Source organism: Lontra canadensis, unplaced genomic scaffold (genome assembly GCF_010015895.1).
Source record: "Lontra canadensis isolate GAN:19392208 unplaced genomic scaffold, GSC_riverotter_1.0 scaffold137, whole genome shotgun sequence".
Lineage (NCBI taxonomy): Eukaryota > Metazoa > Chordata > Mammalia > Carnivora > Mustelidae > Lontra > Lontra canadensis.
The window spans coordinates 2,619,322-2,645,073 of record NW_022631131.1 but is presented as its reverse complement, the minus strand read 5'-3'; the positions used below and the strand labels follow the sequence as shown (position 1 = coordinate 2,645,073).

Sequence of the window (25,752 nt, the reverse complement as noted above, 5' to 3'; positions counted from 1 at the left end):
CAAGTAGTTAAATCCTTTGCCACAAGTCACAAAGCGGCAGCCTACCACTTATGCATACCGCACGAAGTCGGGTACAGTGCTCACTTACATTATTCTCTCATTAAATGCTCCCTACAACCATATGATATTGGTATTATTATCGACATTTACCGATGAGAAAAATACTTTCAGAGAGGGTGAGTGACTTGCCTAAGACCACACAGCCAGCAAGTAATGGAGGTAGGATTCACATGGCTAGCAAAGAAGCAGATCTGGAACTGAAACCCCATTCTTCTGGACCCAACCCAGGGCTCCTTCTCTCATAGCCAGGGGCCTCGCCCCCTGCCAGCCTGGCTAAAATAATGTGACCCTCGGGCAGGCCAGGACGCTCCAAGATCGATGTCTTAGGTAGCTACAGTCTCCGCGAGACCCTTCTTCCCAGCCCTCCCCGGAGAGATCCGGATCAGCTGGAGGTGGCTGGCGAGAGAACCGGTGGGCCGGGCGGCGGCGGGCATCGGGCCAGGCTGTGCAGCCTGCGTTCCAGCGGCTGAGCGGAGTGGGTGGGGCCGGCATGCCCGGCCCCCGCCCCTCCTCCCTCCCTTCCTCCCTTGCCCTCCGGGTCCCGGGGCGGGCAGTCCGCAGGCAGGCACTGCGGAGGCTGCACCACTTCGGGCCGGCTCCCGGCGACGCTCCCCAAGGGGCGGCCCTGCGCTTGGAGCCCGAGCACCCGCGAGCCACCCCCCCCACCGGGCGTTCCCGCTCCGCCGGGAGGGGCTGCTCAGAGCGAGAGCACCCGGGGGGTCCCGGGCGCCGCTGACCGCCTAGAGCAGCTTCGCGCGCAGGGGGGCTCCCCACGCGCCCGCGCCCGGCGGCAGGAGCTGCGGCGAGATGGCGGCGCGTGTCGGCCTCCTGCTGCGCGCCCTGCAGCTACTACTGTGGGCCGGCCTGGACGCCCAGCTCTCCGAGCGCGGAGGCCAGGAGCTGCGCAGGGAGGCGGAGGTAAAGGATGCGTGCGGGGCGGAGAGGGGGCCGCGTGCTAGAAACCCTCCAGAACTTTGCATTCGGGCCACTGGGCCGTCTCATCTGAGCCGGCAATCTGCGTTACCTTCTCCCTGTCCGCACACAAAGAGCCTAGGGAGCGTTCTCCCCCGTGCCAGAGCTGGGACCACACAGGCGCCGGGATCTGCATTGATTTTTCCGGACGGGGCGGGGGGTGGGGAGGGAGCGACAAGATGGGACAGGCGGGCAACGGCAGAGATAGAGACAGCCCCTGCACCCCTTTTTGGCGCAGTCTACTGTCCCTCACCGCCTAGGCTGCGGAGACTTGGCAGTTCATTCATCGGATGCCCCGAGCCTTCCCGGAGGCTGCGGAGTCCCTTAGATGGGTGAGGTGAAGAGGATACCTCTGACTGGCCGGGACGCAGGAGACGGCACTGGGCTGGGGCTGCCACTACCCAGCTTGAGCTAGGCGGCATCGAAGCTCGGCGCTAGTTTCTTAACCTGTAAAATGGGTAAGAGTATTAGAGTCCCAAGAATTCCTTCTAAGGAGCTTTGGAACAGTGCTTCAGGACTGAACTTGAGAAAGGGGGCAGGGAGTGGTGGCGAAACTTAAACACTTCTCATTTCATTGTCCTGCTGCGGGACTCACCTGCTTGTTGTAGGTTTCACAGGGGGAGCTCTTTGGAGGCAGGGACGGGGATCCACTTGGGGTATCTATTTTCCAGATAAAGGTGATTGTAATACATGAGTATCACTTCTTTCTTCCCCCAAAGAAGCATCTCTGTGTTGTTATCTATTCTCAAGATTAGGACTGGGGTCTCCACTATTTTTTTTTAAGATTTTATTTATTTATTTGGCAGAGAGACAGAGATCACAAGTAGGCAGAGAGGCAGGCAGAGAGAGAGGGGGAAGCAGGCTCCCTGCTGAGCAGAGAGCCCACTGGGGGGGGCTCAATCCCAGGACCCTGGGATCATGACCTGAACCAAAGGCAGAAGCTTTAACCTACTGAGTCACTCAGGCGCCCTGGGGTCTCCACTATTTTAAGGAGTTCTAAATTCCTGAGCCTGGCGCTCTGCTCTGAGACTCTTGCTCCCTAAGTGTCTCATTCTTGCTCTAAAACTGCCAGTCCAGGGGCGCCTGGGTGGCTCAATTGTTAAGCATCTGCCTTTGGCTCAGGTCATGATCCCAGGGTCCTGGGATGGAGCCCCACATCTGGCTCCCTGCTCAGCGGGAGACCTGCTTCTCCCTCTCCCACTCCCCCTGCTTGTATTCCCTCTCTTGATGTCTCTCTCTCTCTGTGTCAAAGAAATAAATAAAATCTTAAAAAAATTAATAAAACTGCCAGTCCAGAACCTCTCAGTACCCTCCTATTCCCGTTCCCTAGAAGTTGGCATGCTGAATCTAAGAAAACTCCAGAATGAAGAAGCCCTTACGGAATGGCTCTTCCTTCCATCAGCCAGCTCCTATCACTGTTCTGGAATATTTGGAAATGACCCTGTTTCAACAATGGGGGCCACCTCCTCCGCTTCCAAGCATGGTCTCTTGTTTTGCACGCTCTGCTTTCACACACTTGGGAGTCACTCTGTTTCACTGAATTTAGAATCTTACAACATCAAGTGCGCAGTCCTCACGGCCCCAGGAGAAGGCTTCCTTCTACCAAGCCAAGTCCTATTAAGAGTACCGCCCCACCTCCCCCCCAAGTCCGGGTCCCAGGCAATCCTTGGCAGGAGAACAGAGACAATCTCTCTGCCTCCCATGCCTGTGGTGGCCCCAGATGGAGAGAATTTTATATTGGGGTGTGCTTGGGAAGCATAATACTAAGCAGATTGAGTCTCTTGCAGTCTTTTTAACATAATTGGGGGATGGGGATTTTTAGCTCTGAGAACAAGAAATATAAACTTGAAATGTGTATGTGTCTCTATATGCCTATGCATGTACATATATATGTATACATATGCAATTCGGTGGTGTTAGTGTGTCTATACGTGCTTCTGTAAGTGGTCAGTTGCATGAGTTTCGGTGTCAGACAGACAAGTGTGCAAACATCAGTGAATCACTTAATCTCTCTGAACCTCGGGTTTCTTCTCTGTACGATGGAGGTTAACAATGCCTATTTCATAAGACTGCTGTGTGGTTTCATTGAGATAACGTGCGTAAAATGCTTAGCACAGTGCCTAGTACGTAGCAAACAGTCAAAAGGAAGCTGCTCTCAATATTCTTGTTACTGTTATTATCTTTATCATTATTTTCGAGAACAGAGCTTCAGACTAAAGTCCTGGCTTGGTCGGGGCACCTGGGTGGCTCAGTCGGTTCAGTGTCTGACTTCAGCTCAGGTCATGATCTCGGGAACTTGGGATCAAGCCCTGCTCGGTGGGGAGTCTGCTTGTCCCTCTGCCCCTTTCCCCACTCATGCTCACTTGCTCTGTCTCTCAAATAAATATATAAAAATCTGTAAAAAAAAAATAAAATCAAATCAAATGAAGTGCTGGTTCAGTGACTAGCTCTCCAAGAACAGTAACACAGGACAAAATATGTAAGGCAACTATTTTCAGCATCGGACAACAGGCAGCACAGAGCTGTCATTCCTAAGAGGTGGTGTTGCGGTTACTATGACAACATTATAAATTACCCCAGAACTTAGTGAAGTAAAACAAACATGTATTATGTCCATAGATACTGTGGATCAGAATTTCAAACAGGGCGCATGAGGGCAGCTTGTCTCTGCTCTACAAAGTTGGGGGATGGAGTCATCGCAAGGCTCTTTACTCACCTCTCTGGCTGTCAGCTGGGGGCCACCGTTCTCTCCTGGAGGCCTCCCCACATGGGTTCTCCAGGTGGGCTAGTTTGGGCCCAGACATGGTGGTTGGGTCTCCAGGATGAGTGTTCCGAAAGAGAGAGAGAGAGTGAGAGCGAGGACAAGCATGACTTCATGACTGAGTCGACGAAGTTCATAGCATCCCTTCTGCTGTTCCCCACCGGCTGGAGCAAGTCACACACTCCAGGTCAAGGGGAGAGAACATAGACCCCAGAGCTGGTGGCAGGGACGCTGAAGTCCCTGTAAAAAGAGCATGGGAATGGGAGGTGTTACTGTGGTCATTTGGGGAAGTACAACCATCCGCAGAAGGAAACCACACAAAGTGAGCCCCGTGATCACCCTGGCTCTTTGCTCGGGTCTAATGCCCTGACTGGGGTGCAGAGAGCTAGACCCCAAGCAAAGCATAGCACTCCTGCTGAGCTCGTGGGCAAAGTGCAGAGTTCAGGACAGAGAAAGAAAGACATAAAAACCAGCTGCGTGATCTTAAGCTAGTGCCCTCCTGCAGGCGACAGTTTCCTCCTCTGTAAAGTAAGAGAGTCAAGCTTCTTCAGGGACTCTCTTTGAACTAACATTCTTTGGCTTTGGTATGTTTGTATGCTGGCACCTGTGTGTGTGTGCATGTGTATGTTTCATCTGCCTACGTGTCTGTGTCTGTCTGACTGTATGTGTCTGTGTTCCCAGGTCTCTGTGTGCCCTGTGTGCCTGCCAGTGTGTGTCCCTTGTATGCATACAAAACAATAAAGTTGAGGGTTTTCCAAAGTGGGCTTTGCCTGTGAGGAGACGGACCACTTACAAAGCTGCATTATGAACGAGTTCATTGTTGCCCATTTGGGAAAACTAGGGCTGCTCACAACACTAATGGGGAGGAAGGGCCTCCACTGTTGAGTTGCAAGATTGAGAGTTAACGATGACCTCATCACCTTGGCCCCCCTCCCATTCGCAATCAGGCCCTATCCTGTACTTGGGTGACACAAACTGTCCCTGGGGAGCTACCTACTGTGTTTCCCTGTGTTTCCCCTGGACCTTCTTTAAACACCAGGGTATATGTCAGGACCTACCTTCCATTCGGTGGTCTACGCAGATCTGCACAGCACCTCCCAGTACGCCGGCACAGCAAGGAGCTGGCTAGTTCATCTCTCCAGGGAAACACTGCAGCTTCTGTGGAGTAACCACCTCCAGATGCAGTGTCTGTTTCTCACACCCAGAGCCATTCATTTGACTTTTTGTGAGTCAGAAACCCAGAAGCCCGGGTGTGGAAGCTGTTCCCAATAGCTGAGCGGAGGAGTGACTCATGGGTGCAGGGTGAATAGAAGTGCAGAAGAGGCTCTGGAGGGTCCCAGAGGACCACAAGCTGGTGGAAAAGCCGTTGTCAAACCTGTTGGAAAACCAAGGGATCTGGCAAAAGCTGGGTGGGGAAGCATGACCACAATGGGGAGATGGGTGGACAGCTCTCCCTAAATCCACCCTTTAGGGCATGATTTTGTGCCCTTAAATGTAGCCCTACAAGTGTAGTGAGGACCATGGGTCCGCACAGTACGAATATTTGGCCTGAGAAAAAAGTACAAGAGCAGTCTGGATGGAGACTGGCCAGCTAATCTTTCCCAACTTCCTTAAGGACAAAAAATGAAAGGAGTGGGGATAAGAGGTTATCCAGGCTACACCCACGCAGAACTTTGTGAATATGAGACTAGGAACAAGAGAAAGGAGGAGAAGATAAAGGGAGTCAGACAGAGGGAAAGGGAGGCCTTTGCTCTCAATTAAAAGGGAAGGGTCCCAGCTGGTCCCACTGCCCCTAGACCTTCAGTAGAACCCAGCAGCCAGAGAGCAAAAGGAACAGGCTTAAGCCCCATTGCATACCTGTGGCTTGTCAGATGCCCTGTTTGGGGTGTGATGGGAGATGTGATCCCAGCCTCTACTGAAAGCCAGAGCCCACCACCGAAACAGCTTCTTTCCTCTGCTCTGGCTGGCCCTGGACCTGCTTACAGAGGAGACAGAAGGAGTTCAGCTAGAAACATCCCCAGTTTTACCTTTTTCTCATTTGATCATTATCTCTCCAGTAGAGAGAGCCATCTGGTCCCTGTGCCTCCAGTTGTAAATCCTCTGAGTTACTTGTTTGAATGTGAAATCAGACGTCCTGGGATAAGCATCAGAGGATCTGAACTCAAGGACTGGTTCTGTTGCTCCCCTGAGAGCCTTTAGCAAGACTCTGCTTTCTCCCCTGAGACTCACTTTTCTCATTTTTAATATGGGATTAGCAATGCCTGTCCGGCCTATGTTCATGCAAGGTGATTGGGAAGGTCAAAGGTGTAGAACTCTTAAAAACTCTATACTAGTCAAGGACTTGTCATGTTCCTGATTACCAGAAAAATATTTTTATATATAGAACATGCCAAGGCAGAACGCCAGCTATCATCCCTTGCATCTTGACTTGGCTAATAGCGCTCAAGACGTATTGAATGACAAAGACAATCACGTAGAGTCACTATGAAAAGACTAAAATCATAATGAAATGTAACATGAGATGGAATAAGTCATAGGTAGAGCAACATGATTTCCGCACGATCTTGCCATTTTGCAATTTAAAAATTCGTGGTCTCAGGGTGCCTGAGTGTCTCAGTAGGATATGCATCCAACTCTTGCTTTCAGTTCAGGTCATGATCTCAGGGTGGTGAGATCGAGCCCCATGTCGGCCCCCATGCTCGGCTCATCGGGGAGTCTGCTGGAGATTTCCTCTCTCGGTTTTGCTCCTGCAGTTCTTTGATATGAAGGGTGTCACAGACACTCTGCAGACATAAAACTGAGACCTGCCCTTCCTAGACTTACCTAACGAGCTTCTTTTCCAGCAGTAAAGTTCTGTGACTTTAGCGGGAAAACAACATTTTTAATGGGACAACTGTCATAAAGCTTTCCCAGAGCATCTTGTCTTCTTCCTGGATTTTCACGAGACTCCTGTGAGAAAGCTAAAGCATTCTTACCTGTATGTCGCACTTTGAGGCACAGAGAGGTCAAGCAACTTTGCCATAGCTCACACAGCTAATCAGTTGCAGAAGCAAGGCTATGATAATAGATGAAGCTGGAGTATATTTTAGCTCTAATCCAACCTTCTCATTTTATGGAAGAAGAAATGGAGGCCCAGGTGCGCCTGAGTGGTTCAGTTGGTTAAGCATCTGCTTTCGGCTCAGATCATGATCTCTGGGTCCAGGGATGGAGCCCCGTGTCATCGGGCTCCCTGCTTAATGGGGAGTCTGCTTCTCCTTCTCTCTTTGACCCTCCCCTCGCTCATGCTCACTCTCTCTCTCAAATAAATAAAATATTAAAAAAAAAAAAAAAGAAAAGAAAGAAAGAAAGTAAAGAAATAAACAGAAGCCCAGAGAGGCACAGAACTTGCCTAAGGACAGACACTTCTTAGTAGCACAGGAATAAAACTCAAGACACAGCCCAGGGCTCTTGCCCTGCAGGCCAGTGACTCAGAGTTCTTGACTTGGGCCTCAATTTATTTTGCTACACCTCATTGCTACAATGGCCAGAAATTTCCCCATCCCTTGGGCACTGAGTGGGCTGGGCTCTACATACCCTCCCATGGCAAGTCAGGACAGATGCGGGACCAGAACTTCAAGGGTTCTGATTCCACTCAGCTTTCTGGGTCCCAGGAAGAACTGTTTTCATTTTACTCAGACACCACAGCCACTCCCAGGACTTTTCAGAGGCGACTCCCCAGGGAAGTTGCCCCAGCCCTGACCAAGTGGGCGAGGCAGGTTGTCACAAGCTTTTAGGCCTGAGTAGGGTGAATCACAGAAGGGCATGGTCCTGCAGCTTCCTCTCCACTCCGCTTAAGCCTTAGCCTCCCCTGGAGAGAGGATGCGTGGAAAACGGGGCAAAGAGAAAAGCCTGTGTTTGGAACTGCAAGGCAGAGGGGAGCAGCCAGGATACAGCCTCCGTGCAGAGGGACGGGGGTGACCCCAGGGAGAGCTCAGGGGGTCCCTAAGAGAATATAAGACAAGCCCTAGGGAAGCTCCAGCCTGGAAGGGAAATGACCCTCCAAGGCAATAGTGGTCGAGCTAGAATGAGAATGGGAGCTCCCCCTCCTCATCCTGTGTCTCTTTCTGGGACCCCTTCACCATGCTGTCACATGCCCCCCCACCCCTGCTCTTTCTACCATGCAGACAGGCCATTTCTGTCACCTTTGCAGGGGAAAATGGAGGCTTGGCAGATGGGCTTACAGAGAGGGTTAGGGACAGCTGCAGGAGCAGAGTGTGTCTTGACCACGCCTCCCCCTCAGCCCGTGATGGGGCTCAGCCTTCACCCAACAGAACTTTAGAGCACGCAGCCCTGAGGATATGAAGGGCCCCCTTCCTACATGTAATTTTAAAATGTTTATATTAAAAATATGAATGTTCGTATTAAAAATAATATAAATGAAAGGGAATCCTTAAGTTCTGGTAATTGCTATTGTAATACTTGACTGAGGGGCACCAGGTTGGTCCAGTCGGTTAAGGGTCTGCCCTCAGCTCAGGTCATGATCCCGTGGTCCTGGGATGGAGTCCTGCATCAGACTCCCTGCTCAGCGGGGACTCTGCTTGTCCCTCTCCCTCTGCCCCTCACTCCCCTCCACCTTGTGCTCTCTCTCTCTCACTCTCAAGTGACTAAATAAATCTTTTTTTTTTTCTTTAAGATTTATGGGACACCTGCTTGGCTCAGTCGGTTAAGCATCTGCCTTCAGCGCAGGTCGTGATCCTAGGGTCCTGGGATTGAGGAGTCCCGCCATTGGGCTCCTTGCTCAGCTGGGAGTCTGCTTCTCCCTCTGCCTGCTGTTCCCTTTGCTTGCGTGCTCGCTCTCTCTCTCTCTCTGACAAATAAATAAATAAAATATTTTTTTAAAAGATTTTCTTTATTTGACACAGAGAGACACAGCAAGAGAGGGAACACAAGCAGGAGTGAGAGAGGGAGAAGCAGACTCCCCGCTGAGCAGGAAGCCCAACTCGGGGCTCAATCCCAGGACCCCAGGATCATGACCTGAGCCGAAGTCAGAGGCTTAATGACTGAGCCACCCAGGCACCCCTCAAATGCATAAGTAAAATCTTAAAAAAAAATACTTAAGTGCTTTTATGGAAATATAAAATGTCAAATTCTTAAAATTAATTTTTCTCATTCTTGGCCTGGTCTCATGCTCTCACTCTCACACTGCCTCCTGGGAATTCAGCTGTGCCTTGCAACCCACAGGATGCCAGAGACCAGTCAGGAAGAGAGGCCCAGGACTTCCCCTCTGATAGACCCCTCAAAAAAGCCTCCACCCTCATCCTGCCCTCCAGTCCACCTTGCCTGCCAAAGTACCAGGCAAGGCAGCCCAGCCAGGAAACAGGAGACGCCGCTAGTCAATATCCCCTCCCTTCTGCTCTGTCCAAGACTTCATAGTTCCAGAATCAGAGCCAACTTTCTGATAAGGGATGGGTGGGTTTGGGGGAGGAGCACAGGGAGTGCCAGCCTGTTAGCCTGTGACCCGCTCTCTCCCAAGTCACTCAGCAAATCGGCTTCAAAGGGGACACTGATTTTCCGACTTCCTTTAGAAAGCCACTCTACCCATCCTCACCAAAGGAAGGGGAGGAGGCAAGAAAAGAATCAGGCACTTGGCTGGGCCGGGGCAAGTCTAAGGTAGAGCTGAATTGAGAACAGAGCTATGACCACCTGGTTCTGAGCAGTTCCCATCTTATAGACGGGTTGTATTCTGAAAGTCTTAATTTTTCTACTAAGGTAAATCAACTAGGTCAACTGTATATGGAGTATTGACGACGTATGCTAGATAGGCATTGCTTTACTTAATCCTCCTGAGAATTGGGACGTCTGGGTGGCTCAGCCTGTTAAGCATCTGCCTTTGGCTCTGTTCATGATCCCAGGGTCTTGGGATTGAGTCCTGCATGAGGCTCCTTGCTTAGCGGGGAGCCTACTTCTCCCTCTGCCTGCTGCTCCCTCTGCTTGTTCTCTGACAAACAAATAAGTAAAATCTTTAAAAGTAAAATAAATTAAAATCCTTCGGAGAATCCTGTGGGTTTATTCTTGTTTTCCCATTGCGGGTGAAGAAACAGAAGAAGAAAAAGAAGCAGCAGCATCGGAGATGCTAAGTGATTTGTCCCTGGCCACCCAGAGTGAGAGTTGGGAACAGATTCTTGATTCCAAGCCCGGTGGCTATTCCATGATGCCACACTATTTTGGGCAATAAATGGTTTTCCAGATTAAGCCACTAGAACTCCTTTAATCCGTTATGCCTCCCCAAATAGTGCAAACTTGGAAAGGGAGAGAAAGAAAATAGTACTGACATACGAATAAATTAGTGTAGAAAAATAACGAAATGGACTTGGGAAGTGTTTCGTTGTCTAGAACAAGGGTTCCTTGTGGAAAGTGGCTTTATTGAGAAGTGGGTGTGGGGATCGCTGAGGGCAGATATAATGAAATTCACAAAGCCCAAGCTGGATATTTGCAGAGGCTTAGGAGCTTGCCCATCCTGGCTCTTCGTGTCTGGTTTTGTTCTCAATTTGCGCCTTCTCCTTAAGGCAGCAGCCGTGATTGGAGCCGATTCAAGAAACGCAGCAAAGAAAAGTGAGTAAGAGAACAAGGAAGACAGAAAATGATTTCCCCATAGGTGACACAGCCAGGAGGGCTAACCATGGAGAGATGATATGTGTCTGTATAAGAATTAAACAGCCGTGGGACGTCTGGGTGGCTCAGTTGGTTAAGCGGCTGACTTCGGCTCAGGTCATGATCCCGGTATCCTGGCATCGAGTCCCACATCGAGTCCCACATCGGGCTCCATGCTCAGCGGGGAGTCTGCTTCTCCCTCTGCCTCTGCCTGCCACTCTGCCTGTGCTCTCTCTCTCTCTCTCTCTGACAAATAAATAAAAATAAATTTAAAAAAAAAAGAATTAAACAGCCGGGGTGACGTTTCTTCTCATCCATCGATGAGGCTTTCTCAGGGACAAGGGCAAGCAGGGAGCCAAGCGCATTGTTTCCCCGAAGGGCAGGGCTGGTGAGAGGTAAGGATGATGAGTCCCACACTTCTCACCAATGGCCTCCACACACGTGGTTGCGGAGAGAGCAGCTTCTAGGTGTGTAAGGGCAGGCGGGGCGAAAAGGCATTTGGGCCATGAGATGTTCTCTACGCACACTAACTTCCTCAGGGGGAGGGGGGGTCACATCCAGGTCCGCTGCCATCACATGATGGAAGGTTCTGGCTTCTCCCTTGAGCTCCGGGATCATACAACTAACGCCGGTTGACATCAGAGTGTGTATCTTATTTTTAATCCATCCCCTTCTGCCCCTCCTCTGGTTTCCTTACATGGTCTCTAGCTTCACCCTCCAAGGCAAACGTAAGCCCTCCCAGATTACTCTCTTTCTGTCAGCCCTCACAGTTAAGCCACCTGATCAGGACTAAACGAAGGCTCCCATTCCCTACCGTGGGTGGCAGTTCTGCCTCTCTCCCTGCGGCTTCATCGCATGTCCTGCTTCTTCATATTCACTGCGCTCTAGCCTTCCTCCGTTCCTGAGAGCCCTCACCCTGGTTCCTAGCTCGGGGCTCTGCGTCTGATGCTCCTCTGCCTGTAACAGCCTTTCCCATCTCGCTGCAAGCCAGCCACTTCTCCTTCTTCACGACTCACATCAAAGATCAGCTTTTCACAGGGTCCTTCCCTGACCTCTCTGATGGAAAAGTTCTCTTTAAATTATTCTCAATCGGGGCGCCTGGGTGGCTCAGTGGGTTAAAGCCTCTGCCTTCAGCTCAGGTCATGATCCCAGGGTCCTGAGATGGAGCCCCGCATCAGGCTCTCTGCTCAGTGGGGAGTCTGCTTCCCCTTCTCTCTCTCTGCCTGTGTCTCTGCCTACTAGTGATCTCTGTCTGCCAAATAAATAAATAAAATCTTTTAAAAAATAAATTATTCTCAATCACATCACCCAATTTCTTTTCTTTATAGCACCCGAACTGCCTCCTTTGCTTGTGGTCCGTATTTCTACCATCTGTCTCTATCCACAAGGCTTGTTGGTCATTTTACCTGACGGTGTACATCGTACATTGTATAAATTCACAAATGAGTGACTGAAAAGAGGAAGTTGCAAGTTTCTTTTTTTTTTAAGATTTTATTTATTTATTTGACAGATGGAGATCACAAAGTAGGCAGAGAAGCAGGCAGAGAGAGGAGGAAGCAGGCTTCCCGCTGAGCAGAGAGCCCGATGTGGGGCTCGATCCCAGGACCCTGGGATCATGACCTGAGCTGAAGGCAGAGGCTTTAACCCACTGAGTCACCTAGGAGCCCCAAGTTGCAAGTTTATAATTCAAAAATTACTTTTCTTCTTTTTTTAAAGATTTGTTTATTTTTAAGTAATCTCTACCCCCAACGTGCAGCTCGAACTCACAACCCTGAGATCAAGAGCCACACGCTCTTCCAACTGAGCCAGCTGTCCCCCAAAACTGCCTTAACACTATTTTTTTAAAGGTTTTATTATTTTATTTACTTATTTATTTATTATATATTATAGTATATATTAAATTTATATTAAATAAATATTTGTTTATTTGTCAGTGTGAGAGCCCAAGCAGAGGGAAAGGCAGGCAAAGGGAGAAGCAGGCTCTGCACTAAGCAAGGATCCCGGTGCGGGACCCGATTCCAGGACCCTGGGATCATGACCTGAGCCAAATGCAGTTGCTTAACCACCTGAGCCACTCAGGTGTCCCAACATTATTTTTTTTTTTAAGATTTTATTTATTTATTTATTTGACAGAGAGAGAGATCACAAGTAGGCAGAGAGAGGGGGAAGCAGGCTCTCTGCTGAGCAGAGAGCCCGATGCAGGGCTCGATCCCAGGGTCCTGAGATCACGATCTGAGCCAAAGGCAGAGGCTCAGACCACTGAGCCATTCAGGGTGCCTCTCAACACTTTTTTTTTTTTTTTTAATCTGAGACAGAATGAGAGAGAGAGAGTGCGCAAGCACAAGTGGGGCAGAGGGGCAGAGGGACAGGGACAAGCAGACTCCCGACTTAGAGGGAACATGACACAGGGCTCAATTCCAGGACCCTGAGATCATGGCCTGAGGTGAACACAGACACCTAACCAACTGAGTCACCCAAGTGGCCCCCCCATAAACAACTTTTTTTTTAAAGATTTTATTTATTTATTTGACAGAGATCACAAGTAGGCAGAGAAGCAGGAAGAGAGAGAGGAGGAAGCAGGCTCCCTGCTAAGCAGAGAGCCCAATGTGGGACTTGATCCCAGGACCCTGAGATCATGACCTGAGCCGAACGCAGAGGCTTTAACCCATTAAGCCACCCAGGTGCCCCCATAAACAAATTTTTTAAGGAGATGAGTTTTTATACAAACCATAGAGTTGAGGACAAGTGCATCTGTCATTCATAGGGCCTTATATGTGTCTGCATTTGGGGGGAGGTGAATTGTTTAGGAAGAAGCCAGAATAGAGAGAAAATTAATTCCCAAGCCAGGCATGGCAGAGCTGCAGGGGACCGGCCCAACTTCTGATTAATACAGGGCACCCCCCCCTAGACGGGTGAGATGTTTCAGGGGCAGAGCTGAGCGCACATTTATACTTATAAAACTGCTCCGTCTGGAGCCCCTCCCCAGTGACAGGCCCTGTGTTAAGTGCCTTGTACACTCTATTGTGATCAAGCCTCATCAAGAAAACCTGTATGTTATGTACTGTTTCTAAGCCCCTTTTACAGTTAAGAAACCTGCAGTTTAGAGAAATAGCTTTGCTAACTGGGATTTAAACCCAGGCCAGCGTGATTCCAGAGCCCCTAACTCTGCTCGTCCAGCCTGCCTCTCCAGATCCCTGATCATGCCGTGAAATACTCTGGGGAGGGACAGCTCGGTCAGTTTGAGAATTAAGGAAGCTAAAGTTTGAACATACTGAGTGACTTGCCCAAGACCATCAAGCTAGTCAGTGGTGGCCTGGAACGAAGTCTATGTCCTTCTGGCTTTGGTCCCAGGACTCCTTCTCTTATAGCTTATAGACCTCATTGGGACTGGGCCTGATCATGTGCCACCGACCCTCGACCCTCGGAGACCAAGGGAGGGAAGAGGATGCCACACCGTGGGAAAACTGACACTCCTTCCCCCCACCCAGGCATTCCTGGAGAAGTACGGATATCTCAATGAGCAGGTCCCCAAAGACCTCACCACGGCAAGATTCAGCAATGCCATCAGGTATGTGGGGATTTGGGGGTGCCAGAGGGCAAAGCTTGGGTCACTGCTTCCCTCCTCCTGGAAGGCTGGCCTCCCACCTGTGTCCAAGGGTCACACTCCACTGCTCCCTCCCCTCCCCCCTCCGCCAGCCTCCTGCTGTCTCCTGGGAAGCTCCTTGCCCTCACCCCCACCCGCACCCTCCGGCTGTGCTCCTTTATCTCAATTCCTCCTGACAGGAAGTTCCAGTGGGTATCTCAGCTGCCCATCAGCGGCACGCTAGACCCTGCCACCCTGCGCCAGATGATGCGGCCCCGCTGTGGGGTGGCAGACACAGACAGTCAGGCGGCCTGGACCGAGAGGGTTAGTGCCCTGTTCGCTGGACGCCGGGCCAAAATGAGGCGTAAGAAACGCTTTGCAAAGCAAGGTGAGCCCTGTTGAAATCTAGCTAAGCTGGGATTTCCGACGCCCAGAAGTCCCACGGCCAGAGGAAAAAACCAGCCCAGCCTGGGACTGGGCTTTGTCCGTATCCTCTTCCCTAGGACAGGAGAGGGGAGAGCAGTGGGTGAGCAGGACCGGTGAAGTGGAAGGCCATGTTTGGGAACACAGACATTTAAATCAGAATTTTACAGACATGGATGAATTTTCATTATGCCGATGTTTCCCAGGACAAGCCCCATCGAGCCCCCTTCATTCCTTGATCAGTTGGTTATGCTGTGAACTGTTGCCAGCATTTTGCCTTGTATTTTCCCAAAGTTGTTCTCATCGGGATTTATTCTTTTTTTCGTAAGAATGATTCAACAAAGATGTGATTTACCAGTCAGTTTTATTTTGTCTATAGCATGCTTTGAGCAGCCTTAATTGGAATAGAATTCACATGCCATAAAATATACCCATTGGAAGTGTACAACTCAGTGGTTTTTAGTATATTTGCAAAATTGTGCAACCATTACCATAATCTAATTCTAGAACATGTTCATCACTTCCAAAAGAAACCCCATGTTCTCTAGTGGTCACTCCCTTCCCTCTCCCCCTCTCCCTTCCCCCTCCCCTTCTTCTTGCCCCTCCCCCAGCCCCTGACAACGACCCATCTGCTTTCTGTTTCTGTGGATTTGCCTATTCAAGACATTTCGTCACTGCTCATTTTATACAGCACAATTTCTGCCATTGTGATTCTCCTTTTGTAGGTTTTGTTTTATCTTTCCTTCACCTCCTCTTCCTCCCTTTTGTCCAGATTCAGTCTTCTAGGATCAAATGTTACGGACCTAAGATTTATGAAGTTCTGATTCTTCTCTCAATTCTTCATCACCAACAAGTTTTCCTGTGTGTAATTTTAACATTTTCTCTGACCTGATTTCTGCGGTTTTTAGGATTTCTAACAAGATGGGGCTGTCGAGTCAGGTTTTCATCTATAACCAAGTTTACTACAAGCACTTTGGGGCATTGCCTCTTAAATTGCCTTAGCTGCTTGCACCAACAATATCCCTTGTGAACAGAACACAAGGTTCATAGGTCGTTTTTATTTCTTTGCTGATCCAGAAGGAAGCTGTGGGCCGTTCCTCTCAGCTCTTGGAGGATGGCAGTAATGGGGTCTGGACGCTTGGTGTCCACGTGTTCTTCATCCCACCATGTTTCTGGACCGCAGAGCTAAAAGAGAGACGTAGCATGAGCTGGGACGGCATTCCAGGAGCTGAAGGGGCTTGGCAGTGTGTCATGCTCCATTTCTTCATCTAAGACATAGGCCCTTTCTGGTTGCAAAGTAGAAATGGGCCCTGATCAGCAAAGGGGAAGGGGCTGGCAGTGGAAGGTGGGGCGGCCCCATACACAGTCTCGGCAGTGCCATTTCCCAGCTACAGGTGGTCTCCCAGAGAGTTGGGATACTGCCTCCGGGGCCATCCAGGCACAGCCTGAGCATCCTAGATCCTTCCTTCTGGCAGCATCTTCTCCTGCCTTCTCCAGGGAGTCGCTGATGGAACCCATTTGGCTCTGTTCAATTTGGAGCATCCATTTGGAACAGAGATTCCAGCAAAGGCATCTTTGGTAGCCTTGCCCAACCAGCCTGGCCCCATGTTACTGTCTGACCGTGACCCCTAGTTCAGATAGCAGTGGCTCAGGTTAGATGGAGACTTTCCCCTCTTGTTCATAACCTGAACCACAGCAGCTTGACTTCTTTTACTCCGAGTGAGAAGACCTTCCCTAGAAAGGAGCTGTATGCTTGGCAGGCACTGAACACTTCCTATGCCTTCCTTTGGAGAATGTGTTTAATAAGAGTTGACCCTTCCTGAGCGTCTATGATATGCCAAGTGCGGCTCTAAATGGGTTAAGTCACATAATCCCATAACATCTCTAGGAGATAAGGACCATCATTATCCTCATTTTACAGAGAGGCAAACTAAGGGACAAAGAGCTGAGGAAATTTCCCCAGGGCCACAGAGCCAGAGTGTGGCCAAGCCTTCTCATCCCTGGGAGGCCCGAGTGAGATGCCACATGTGAGAAAACCCAGAACACGGCTGGATGCCGTAAAAATGATGTGGATTTCTAGGCCAGTGACTGTCTACTCTGTGGGCGAGTGCTCTCCTGACAACGTTGGGTTCCAGGGTAGGGTTGCCGGATAAAATATAAGACATCCAGGTAAATCTGGAGGTCAGATGAATAGCAAATCATTGCTTTGTGCTCACTTTTATACAAAAACATTATTTATCTAATATTCAAATTTAACCAGGTGTTCCTTGTTTTTATTTGCTTAGTCTGGCAGTCTCATTCCAGGTGTGCCTGCAGGGGAGAATTTCAATCCCCCTCAGTCCCCCATGGAGCTGGGGTGTGTGGAGGGGGTCCCGGGGTGGAAAAGGAAGGAGACAGGAGGAGGCATTTACCGAGCACCCACCATGTGCCTGGCAGCTGTATGCTACTAGTTCATTTGCCTTCTCGTTTTCACCACAAGTAAGTCTTACCAACCACACTTGGCAAATAAGGAAACCAAGGTTTGGAGAGATTCCATAATTTGCTATGTAAGTTAGAGAGTAGAAGTGCTGGGATTCCGACCAGCCTTCTTTCCACAGTATCCGTTGCCTTTTGAGAGTCAGGACTCCAGGGTCCTCCCCAAAGCAAGGTGTCTAGGTCTCTACTCCTCCCCACGTCCTTTTCCTTCCCTCTTCCCTTTTGGATTTTGGAGCAAGGGCATGGGGGGTGCACTGCCAGGTGCTTCTGTGGCCTAGGGTCATTGCAGAATCCAGCCTCGCCTGGGCCAGAGTTCAGGATGGGGCCCCAGGTGGCCAGCCTGCTCTGTAAGGACCTACCTCAGGAAGAGGACAGAGAGAGGCCTCAGGCTGCTGGTGGGGGTAGGTGGTGGGTGAAGGGGGGGGTCTTCCTTTTTGGCAGGCATACCAACAACCCCTCCCAAGGAAAATTATCCATTTTCTCTCAGTCATGTACCCATATGCCCTCCCTGCCCTCCTCCAGAGACACGCATGCATGCACACACACATGTTCACAGAGGACTTGTATCCTAGAAGCTGTCACCTTACCTAGCTAGAGTGAGAGAACTGCCCACCCTCTCCCTTTTTTTTGGCAGGCTGAGTGAAGCCCCCCGCTCTGAGGCAAAGAGGCAGAAGGAGCTTTCTCACACTTCTGGGGGCTTGAAGGTGGGCGGGGAGGGTCTGGGAGTCAGTCAGCCCCAGCAGGGTGTGGAAGTGCCCAGCGGCAGCCAGTCCAGAGCCCTCCAAGTCACCTCTGGATCCCAGGCCTTCCCTCCGCCTTCCTTGTCTCCCTCCCTTCCTAAGAATCCTTCCCTCTTCCCTCTTCCCTCCCTGAGGGTTGGTCACTGGCTGGGAGGGGTTGGATGACTGCCAGGCCAAACAGGCCTGGGAAGGCAGCATTGCCTTGAATGGAGCTTGGCTCAGGGTGGGAGAAAAGACATTCCCCTCCCCCACTTCCACAGGGGATAGGGGAGGGAAAGGGCACTCAGCTCCTCGGCTCTTGACCACCCTCCCTCCACCTTGAGAATTTCAGCTCAAGCAGAGCCCCTGCTTTGACCCACAGGAGCCACGTTCAGGCAAATTTATAAGTCTTGAGTCTTAACAAATGTGTCTGCTTACCTGTGTGATGTAGTAGAAAGCTCGCTAGGTCAGATGTCAGGGCCTGAGCTCAGGGCCTAGCTCGACTACTCACTCACTCTGTGACCCTGGGCAGGTCCCTTCCCCTGGTCTCAACTTCCCCACAACAGAGCAGAAAGGTTGGAGAAGGAGGGGGCCAGCCTTCCATGACTTCAGCACCCCCCCCCCCAGTTTAGGCAAGGACTTCCCGGAGGCAAAAGGGCAGGTGGTCTGAACCTTCGATTTTCCCTCCAGGGAGAGAGAGGGTTGTGCCCACTGGCCTAGCCTGCCTATTTGTCACCCATACCTCAGGAATTGTGATCCAGTTGGAAAACTGAGACCCCAAAAGCCACATGATAGCTTTGCACCCCCTGGACCCATGAGGCCTGGCTCTGAGCTGTGAGTCTTTCAGCTGGGGTCACAGTCTCAGCCCCTGAGCTTTGCAAGGCTCAGAAATAGCCCGTGAAAAACTCGGGATCTGGACTTTCTAAGCACCCTGGTCCTGGGTGTGCTGAGGGCTGCAGGGGGACTCAGTAGACATGAGGCTTGGGCAAGAGGCCAGCGTCTTAGGTCCAAGGGAGGAAATGCAGTTTTGGGCAAAGGCATAGAAGCTCATAACTAAGTGGAGATGGAAAAATTTCTCTCCAGTCTCAGTGAGTGACAAAACACACCCTGTGTTCTGATTTGTTTACACCTTGGAGCTCTCCAGAATCCCTGAGGAAGTGAGGGGGAGGGCTAGGGGTCAGGGAAAGACCTCTAATAAACGGGTCTTGGTAGCGGGTGGGCAGCAGGCCTGCGGCACTGGAACGGGAGGGGCAGGCGGGTGTGAGGGTTGGAGAGGAGGAAGGGGTGAGAAGGGGTCACAGCTGTGGCCCTCTCGGCCCCATCTCTCCTCCACCCCCTGACACAGCAGCCAGGGGTAGGGAGTTGCTGCCACCAAGACATGCAGAACGGTTTTCAGGTTCAGCCGAGGCTGTGAGGAAGAAGACCCGGACCAGAGAGTCCTTAGGGTGGGGGCTTTTCCTGGGCAGAGGTCACATCTCCCCTAGGGACCTCCCCAGGCCAAGCCACTAGACTGGGGACTGTCTGGGACCAGGGTAGTCCTGTCGGCTCAAGAGCAGTGTCTCCCCAGCCAGATGGGCTCTTCCCAGGACAAGGGCTGTGTCTTTCCCCTTCAAATCCGGGACTCCCTGGAGGAGAGCCAATCACCACCTCATATGGGTCCCTGGGGACCAGCCCCGGGCTCCGCAGGTAGGTATGACTGACAAGGCCTCTCCGGCCTGCAGGCAGCAAGTGGTACAAGCAGCTCCTCTCCTACCGCCTGGTGAACTGGCCACAGCACCTTCCGGAACCGGCAGTTCGCGGGGCCGTGCGTGCTGCCTTTCAACTGTGGAGCAACGTCTCAGCCCTGCAGTTCTGGGAGGCTCCAGCCACAGTCCCCGCTGACATCCGCCTCACCTTCTTCCAAGGGGACCACAACGACGGGCTGGGCAATGCCTTTGATGGCCCAGGTGCTGACACAGAGCCTCTCTCTCCCATGGCAGGAGGGGAACCCAGCTGGGAGAGGCAGTCTGGGGAGGGCAATGGGGCCTTTACTCTCAGTTCAGCCTTGGTCAAGCTGGATCCCCCTTCAAAGAACCCTCAGTCTCCTCCCCTGTAGAATGGGAGCAATGGTTTCTGCCCAGTTATGTGGCACATAACTGAAGGGATGGCAAGATGAGGTTCTGCATGGAGAGTGCTTTGCAAATTCCAGAGTATTTTCTGGGAGAAGCTTCTGAGGTCCCATCATCCATCCTCTGCTTCTAGACAGGCCTGTGCCTCCCCTGTTCTCCCAAAGTGGATATTCTCACGACCACCAACCCTACAAACATCCAGAGGCCACCACTACCCAACTCTTGCCCTCCCCAAACCCACTACCACAGTCACTGCCACAGGGTAAGAGGCGTTCTATCCCTTACCCACCACAGAAGTGCTTTGCGTTCCCACAACCCAGCCAATTCTCCTGTTTGTTCCCAACCTAAAGGCTTATGGAAGCAATTCTGGCCAACATAGGCCTTCAGAACCTAACTGCAGGCTACTTGTGCATCACCCTCCCACCCCACCGGCCCCCTCCATGCCCTAATGAGGAAAGGAGCCCTAATTGGGCCCCTTCACCCTAGTGGGAACTCCAGCCCTTGTATGGCCAGGGAATGTGGGCCCTCACCTCCCTCACGCTGCTCTGCTTTGCATCAGGCCCACTCCCAGCAAAGTCCACGTCCAGGTCCTGTTGCTGGGACCGGGGATAGGACTGGCAGAAATCTAAGCTTTTCACGAATCCACACGTAACATATATGTGCTCCTGCGTGTAACTCACTTCAGCCCTGATATCTACATGAAATGTTCATGCCTGTGCCCCGCTGGAGTCTGGCGGCTAAGACCGCACCGGACTGGGAGAAAGCTCTCCGATCTGGGGCAGGTGCTTTGTCTTTTCTGAGTTTAGGCGTTCTCTCTCTGAAACCTGCCATCTGTCTCCCAGGATTATTGTGCGGAGTGAACCGAAAGGGCTACCACTGCTTGGACAGCTCCAGGCATGTTCAAAACAGGAGGCATGTATTCCTCCTACACTCACATGCCCCAGCGACTCCTCACCCCAGGCAACTCTCCTCTAACAGCAGTCAATCCCCTTTGGCCTGGGCTCCAAGAAGGCAATGCAGGAAGTGCCCTCGGCAGGCTTCTAGGCCAACATTATCACCCTGCCCTTTGCTGACCGTGGCCCCTGCAAAAAGTGAATTGTGATGTGTGAGGGCCTTGGAATTGCGTAGCTGATAACTCCCCCGCCCCCAGGGCATGCCACAAGCTCCAACATCACTGATCCTGACTCTTCCTTCCCTCTGCTCACTCCTGCTAGAGCGAGCCCCACAGAGGAAGGCAAGAACACAAAAATAGATGTGCTTTTTATTAAAGACTATATATACCCATAAACATACCCAGCACCCAGATCAAGAATCGACATTACCGACATTCAGAAGGTCCCATGGTGCCCACCTCTGGGATAACCACTATACCTATTCTAGATCTTTGTGAAAATACTTTCCGTGTAGCATTCCTCATGGGCTAGGCACTAAGTATTATGCATAACCTACTGGTATAGAGACTCACTCCTCTGTAATCCCCGTGAGGAAGAAGCAGCTCATTATCATCATTCCCATTTCAGATCAGAGGGGGAGCGACTGGCTCAAGGTCACACAGCTAGTGAACAGGGAAACGGATGGAAACCCATGGGGTCTGTACACCACGCTGCCTCCCCGGCGTCCACACCCCACAGCCTAGTCTTCGGTTCAGGGCTGCCCACTTGAACCTCTCCCAGAGGTCATGAGGAGGAAAATTGTGCAGCTGAAAACAACCACACCCACCCCTGGGGCTCCTCGAGAAGGTGGGGACATGGGGGGCGTGGCGGGCAGTGGCACCCCCACTGACACCCCCCCGCGCCACCTGCAGGGGGTGCCCTGGCGCACGCCTTCCTTCCCCGCCGGGGCGAAGCGCACTTCGACCGCGACGAGCGCTGGTCCCTGAGCCGCCGCCGCGGGCGCAACCTGTTCGTGGTGCTGGCGCACGAGATCGGCCACACGCTCGGCCTGCCGCACTCGCCTGCGCCGCGCGCGCTCATGGCGCCGTACTACAAGAGGCTGGGCCGCGACGCGCTGCTCAGCTGGGACGACGTGCTTGCCGTGCAGGGCCTGTATGGTGAGCCCCCGCCCTGTCCACCGCGGGTCCCCCGTTCCAGCCCCGGGGCCCGCACGCCAGCGCGGCGAGCAGGAGCCCCCCGCCCCAAGCGCGGGAATCTGGCCTCCCCGTCACTGGTCCCTCGCGATCCCGAAGCCGCGGGCTCCCCTCACATCCCAATCAGGTCCCGCGCACCGCCCTGCCTGGCGCTCTATTCCCCAGTCCTGCCCAACCCCAGCCTCGGCCTCGGCAGTTCCTCTCCCATCGCTGCCCCATCACCCAGACCCAGTGTCCGGTCCCACCTCTTCCCCCATCCCAGCCCACATTCCTGCTCCTCTTGCCCTCCCCCAGCCTTCCCCCTCCCTGACGCTGGTGCCCGCTTCCCTCCAAGCCTGGGCCTCTGTCTGGAGGTAGACCCAGACGAGGTTACCCCCCCACACCCCGATCCCTTCCAGAATGAACTGGCCAGGGCTGCCACCCAGCCAGCCACAGCTCAGAGTGCCCAGTGCGTCGGCAGGGCCAGAGCCCTGGGTTCAAGTCACCATGGGATTCCTGATAAGCAGTTGCTCTTAGGCAAAGCATTTCCCCTCTGAGAGCTCTCAGTTTTACCTTCTGAGAAAGGGGATAATCATTGAGGCCCTGCTTACCTCACAGGGCTGTTGCGCTAGTAGGGGTACCAACTTCTCTGTGGCTTAAGAAACCTTCCGGAACAGCTGCTATTTCGTGAGTGTATACTATCTGCCGGGCACTTAACACACTCATGAGGTATCTTTTTGTCCACAGATGGGGAGAACTGGGCTCAGAGAGGTTAGGTAACTTGTCTAAGGTCACACAGCTAGAAAGTTGTAGACCACAATGCAGGACCTGGTGCCAAATTCCAAGCTTGTTGGACCCTGCCTCACTCTCATAAGTATAATGATGTAATTATTATGATTGCTCTAACTATTGCAGCCCAGACCCTGAACTCTGCCCTCATGCCATTTGTGTTGCCCAGGACTCAGGGAAGAGAACCTTGTGCCTGACTCTTGGGTGGTCCACCACTCCAGTTTTAGCTCAGTAGAGACCTCTTTCCCACACTGTTCAGAGGAGAGAAGACTTTTGAGTTTAGTGCTATGGTTAATAATAACCAAGGAAACTTTTAGACCCCCCCCACCCCCCTGCCTCTCAAACTAGATAACTATAGAAGGAACCAGAAGAGAGGTCTTGAGCCCTCCACACACGCCCCAACCAGTGTGTGTTCTCTCCCTCTTCTCTCCTTCCCCATGAAGGGAAGCCCCAGGGGGGCTCCGTGGCCATCCAGCTCCCAGGAAAACTGTTCACTGACTTTGAGGCCTGGGACCCCCACAGACCACAGGGAAGGCGCCCCGAAATCCTGGGTCCTAAATATTGCCACTCTTCCTTTGATGCCATCACTGTAGGTAAGATGGTCCCATCTGTGCCTCACTGCTTTTTTCTTCCTCCTCCACATCTCCAGGGGTCTCCAGCGCTGGAATACGAGGTGGGGTTAAGAATTAAAAAGTCCGGGGTGCCTGGGTGGCTCAGTGGGTTAAGCCTCTGCCTTCAGCTCAGGTCATGATCTCGGGGTCCTGGGATCGAGCCCCACATCGGGCTCTCTGCTCCATGGAGAGCCTGTTTCCTCCTCTCTCTCTCTCTGCCTGCCACTCTGCCTACTTGTGATCTCTATCTGTCAAATAAATAAATAAAAATCTTAAAAAAAAAAAAAAAAGAAAGAATCCAGAAATCCCAAGCCACAAGCATTCTGCAGGGGTAGCAAGCCAATGCCAAGCAAAACCCTTGCTTCCTCCTGCATGCCTTCCCCAGCTGTGCTCGCTACATCCTCTCTCCTGAGTCTGGGAAGCTGGTTCTAGGAAAGCACCTTCCCTAGAAAGAAGGCGAGAGGCTGATGGTCACTCAACTCTCTTGTCTCCGGACAGATGGGCAACAGAGACTGTACATTTTTCAAGGAAGCCACTTCTGGGAGGTGTCCGCGGATGGCAATGTCTCAGAGCCACGCCCACTACAGGAAAGGTGGGCGGGGCTGCCCCCCCACATTGAGGCTGCTGCCGTATCATTGGACAGTGGAGACTTCTACTTCTTCAAAGGTACCAGCCTTGGGGCAGATGAGAAAATTGAGGCCTAGAGGAGGGAGGTGTTCTCTCCCAGGTCAAAAAAGGGGTGGAGTCCCGATTCCACTCTGAACCTGTGGCCCCAGGGAACTCTACCAGGAGGTTCCTTCAGTGATGGATTGCGGGGCATGGGTGTTGAGGTTGTCCCAGAGAGAGGGTGGGAGAGCTGCAGAGGAGGAGAGCAGAGGACCACTCCTGAGCTCTGCAGTCCAGCAGAAGAATCCTGCTTCCTTGGAATCCTGGCTGTGTGAGGTTGGGCCTGTCACTTGGACTTGAATTATCTCGAATGGGAAAAATAATCCCTCAAGTGTGTTGGGGAAGGAGGATTAAAACATGTCACAAGGAGTGTGCAGTATATTTGGGTAAATAGTTTCACTCATCCAACAAATATTGAGTGCCTTTCACGCATCAGACACAGTTGGGAGTGTTGGGATACAGTCGTGAACAAAACAGAAATTCCTGCCCTCATAGAACTATCCGCAGAAATGGTGGTGACTGGCCTTCCCTGTGGTCCACTGCCCATTCAGGGAGATGCCCCCGCAGCGCTGTCTGCCCTCTGCTGACACCTGCTGGAAGTTGGCCACTTACTAGTACTGTGAGATCCATTTTGATGATCACAAGTACTGACCACGTTGGGCTCCAACATGAGGGGGAACACGGGTCTGGGGGGACAGAGGTGAGGTGGAGGACCAAAGGGTGACAGCCATCAGCTCACCCTGGATCTCCCGATGCCCTACAGGGAGCCGATGCTGGAGGTTCCGGGGCCCCAAGCCAGTGTGGAGTTCACCACAGCTGTGCAGGGCAGGGGGCCTGCCCCGCCACCCCGACGCTGCCCTCTTCTTCCCTCCTCTGGGCCGACTGGTCCTCTTCAAGGGTGCCCGCTACTATGTGCTGGCCCCAGACGGACTGCAGGTGGAGCCCTACTACCCCCGAGGCCTGCGGGACTGGGGTGGTGTCCCCGAGGAGGTCAGCGGTGCCCTGCCACGGCTGGATGGCTCAATCATCTTCTTCAGAGATGACCGCTACTGGCGCCTTGACCAGGCCAAACTACGGGTGACCACCTCAGGCCGCTGGGCCGCAGAGCTGCCCTGGATGGGCTGCTGGCATGCCAATTCGGGGGGCGCCCTCTTCTGAAGATGCTCCCACCGCTTAGTGAATTGCTGGTGCCCTCGTGGCCAACGTGTATCCTCTGCCCCAGGAGAAGGACCTGTCTTGGAAGCCTCCGAGCCTCCCTGCACAAGACCAGGCAGGAAAGTTAGCATTTGTGCCCTGGAGAATGGCTTTGTGCTCTTCAGACATCGATCTTTGTGGGATCAATCCAGGAGAAACCAGAAAGGGTGTCCAACCCCACAGCCCTTCCCCTGAAGGACCCTCCTCCCCAAGCCTTAGGGATTTTGTTTCTTCTGCTAAAGGCACACTTCTGTCTGGGAGGCAACAGCACTGGGCGGCCAGGGAGGGTGCAGAACTCGATGGAGAGGTTGGGACCACTTTGCAAGACTGTTTCCTTCCTCTCAGGACCTCCTGGCTCAGTTTTTGGAGAATTGTGTCTTTTTAAATGAGAAGCCTCACCTCCAGGAAACGGGTGGGTTGGGTACAAGGATTTCCAACCTCAGAGAGCCTTGGGGGTGATAGTGGGAGGTCAGCACCCGGAGCAAGAGGGAGACTGATGCAGGCCTGCTGGGCGCCATTTGGGGGGGGTGGCTGAAATAAAGCGGAGCCCCCAGCTCGTGGGCCCCAAAGCAGGCATCAGCCTTCCTTGGAATGGTTTCCAGTGAGAGCAGGTGGGGCACGGATGCTGGAGAGGCTGGAACCACGTTCTTTTCCATCCAAGCCAAGACTACAGACTGTGAGTCCTCGTGATGGGGA

The 25,752-nt window shown here is 52.3% G+C and overlaps 1 protein-coding gene across 3 annotated transcripts; it reads left to right on the top strand.

The window, feature by feature from the left end:
- The first annotated feature begins 829 nt into the window (after window positions 1-829).
- On the top strand, window positions 830-25,703 carry MMP28 (matrix metallopeptidase 28). 3 transcript variants are annotated; one of them, XM_032843265.1, is made up of 8 exons: window positions 830-978; window positions 13,912-13,991; window positions 14,207-14,394; window positions 19,345-19,569; window positions 21,536-21,781; window positions 23,029-23,178; window positions 23,695-23,862; window positions 24,626-25,703. In XM_032843265.1, the coding sequence occupies exons 1-8, from the start codon at window positions 868-870 to the stop codon at window positions 25,018-25,020; spliced, it is 1,563 nt and encodes a 520-aa protein (XP_032699156.1). In that variant the 5' UTR covers window positions 830-867; the 3' UTR covers window positions 25,021-25,703. The 3 variants fall into 3 exon arrangements, with proteins under 3 accessions (XP_032699156.1, XP_032699158.1, XP_032699157.1); XM_032843267.1 differs by having other exon boundaries at window positions 24,760-25,022; XM_032843266.1 differs by lacking the exon at window positions 23,029-23,178.
- Window positions 25,704-25,752: the final 49 nt, after the last annotated feature.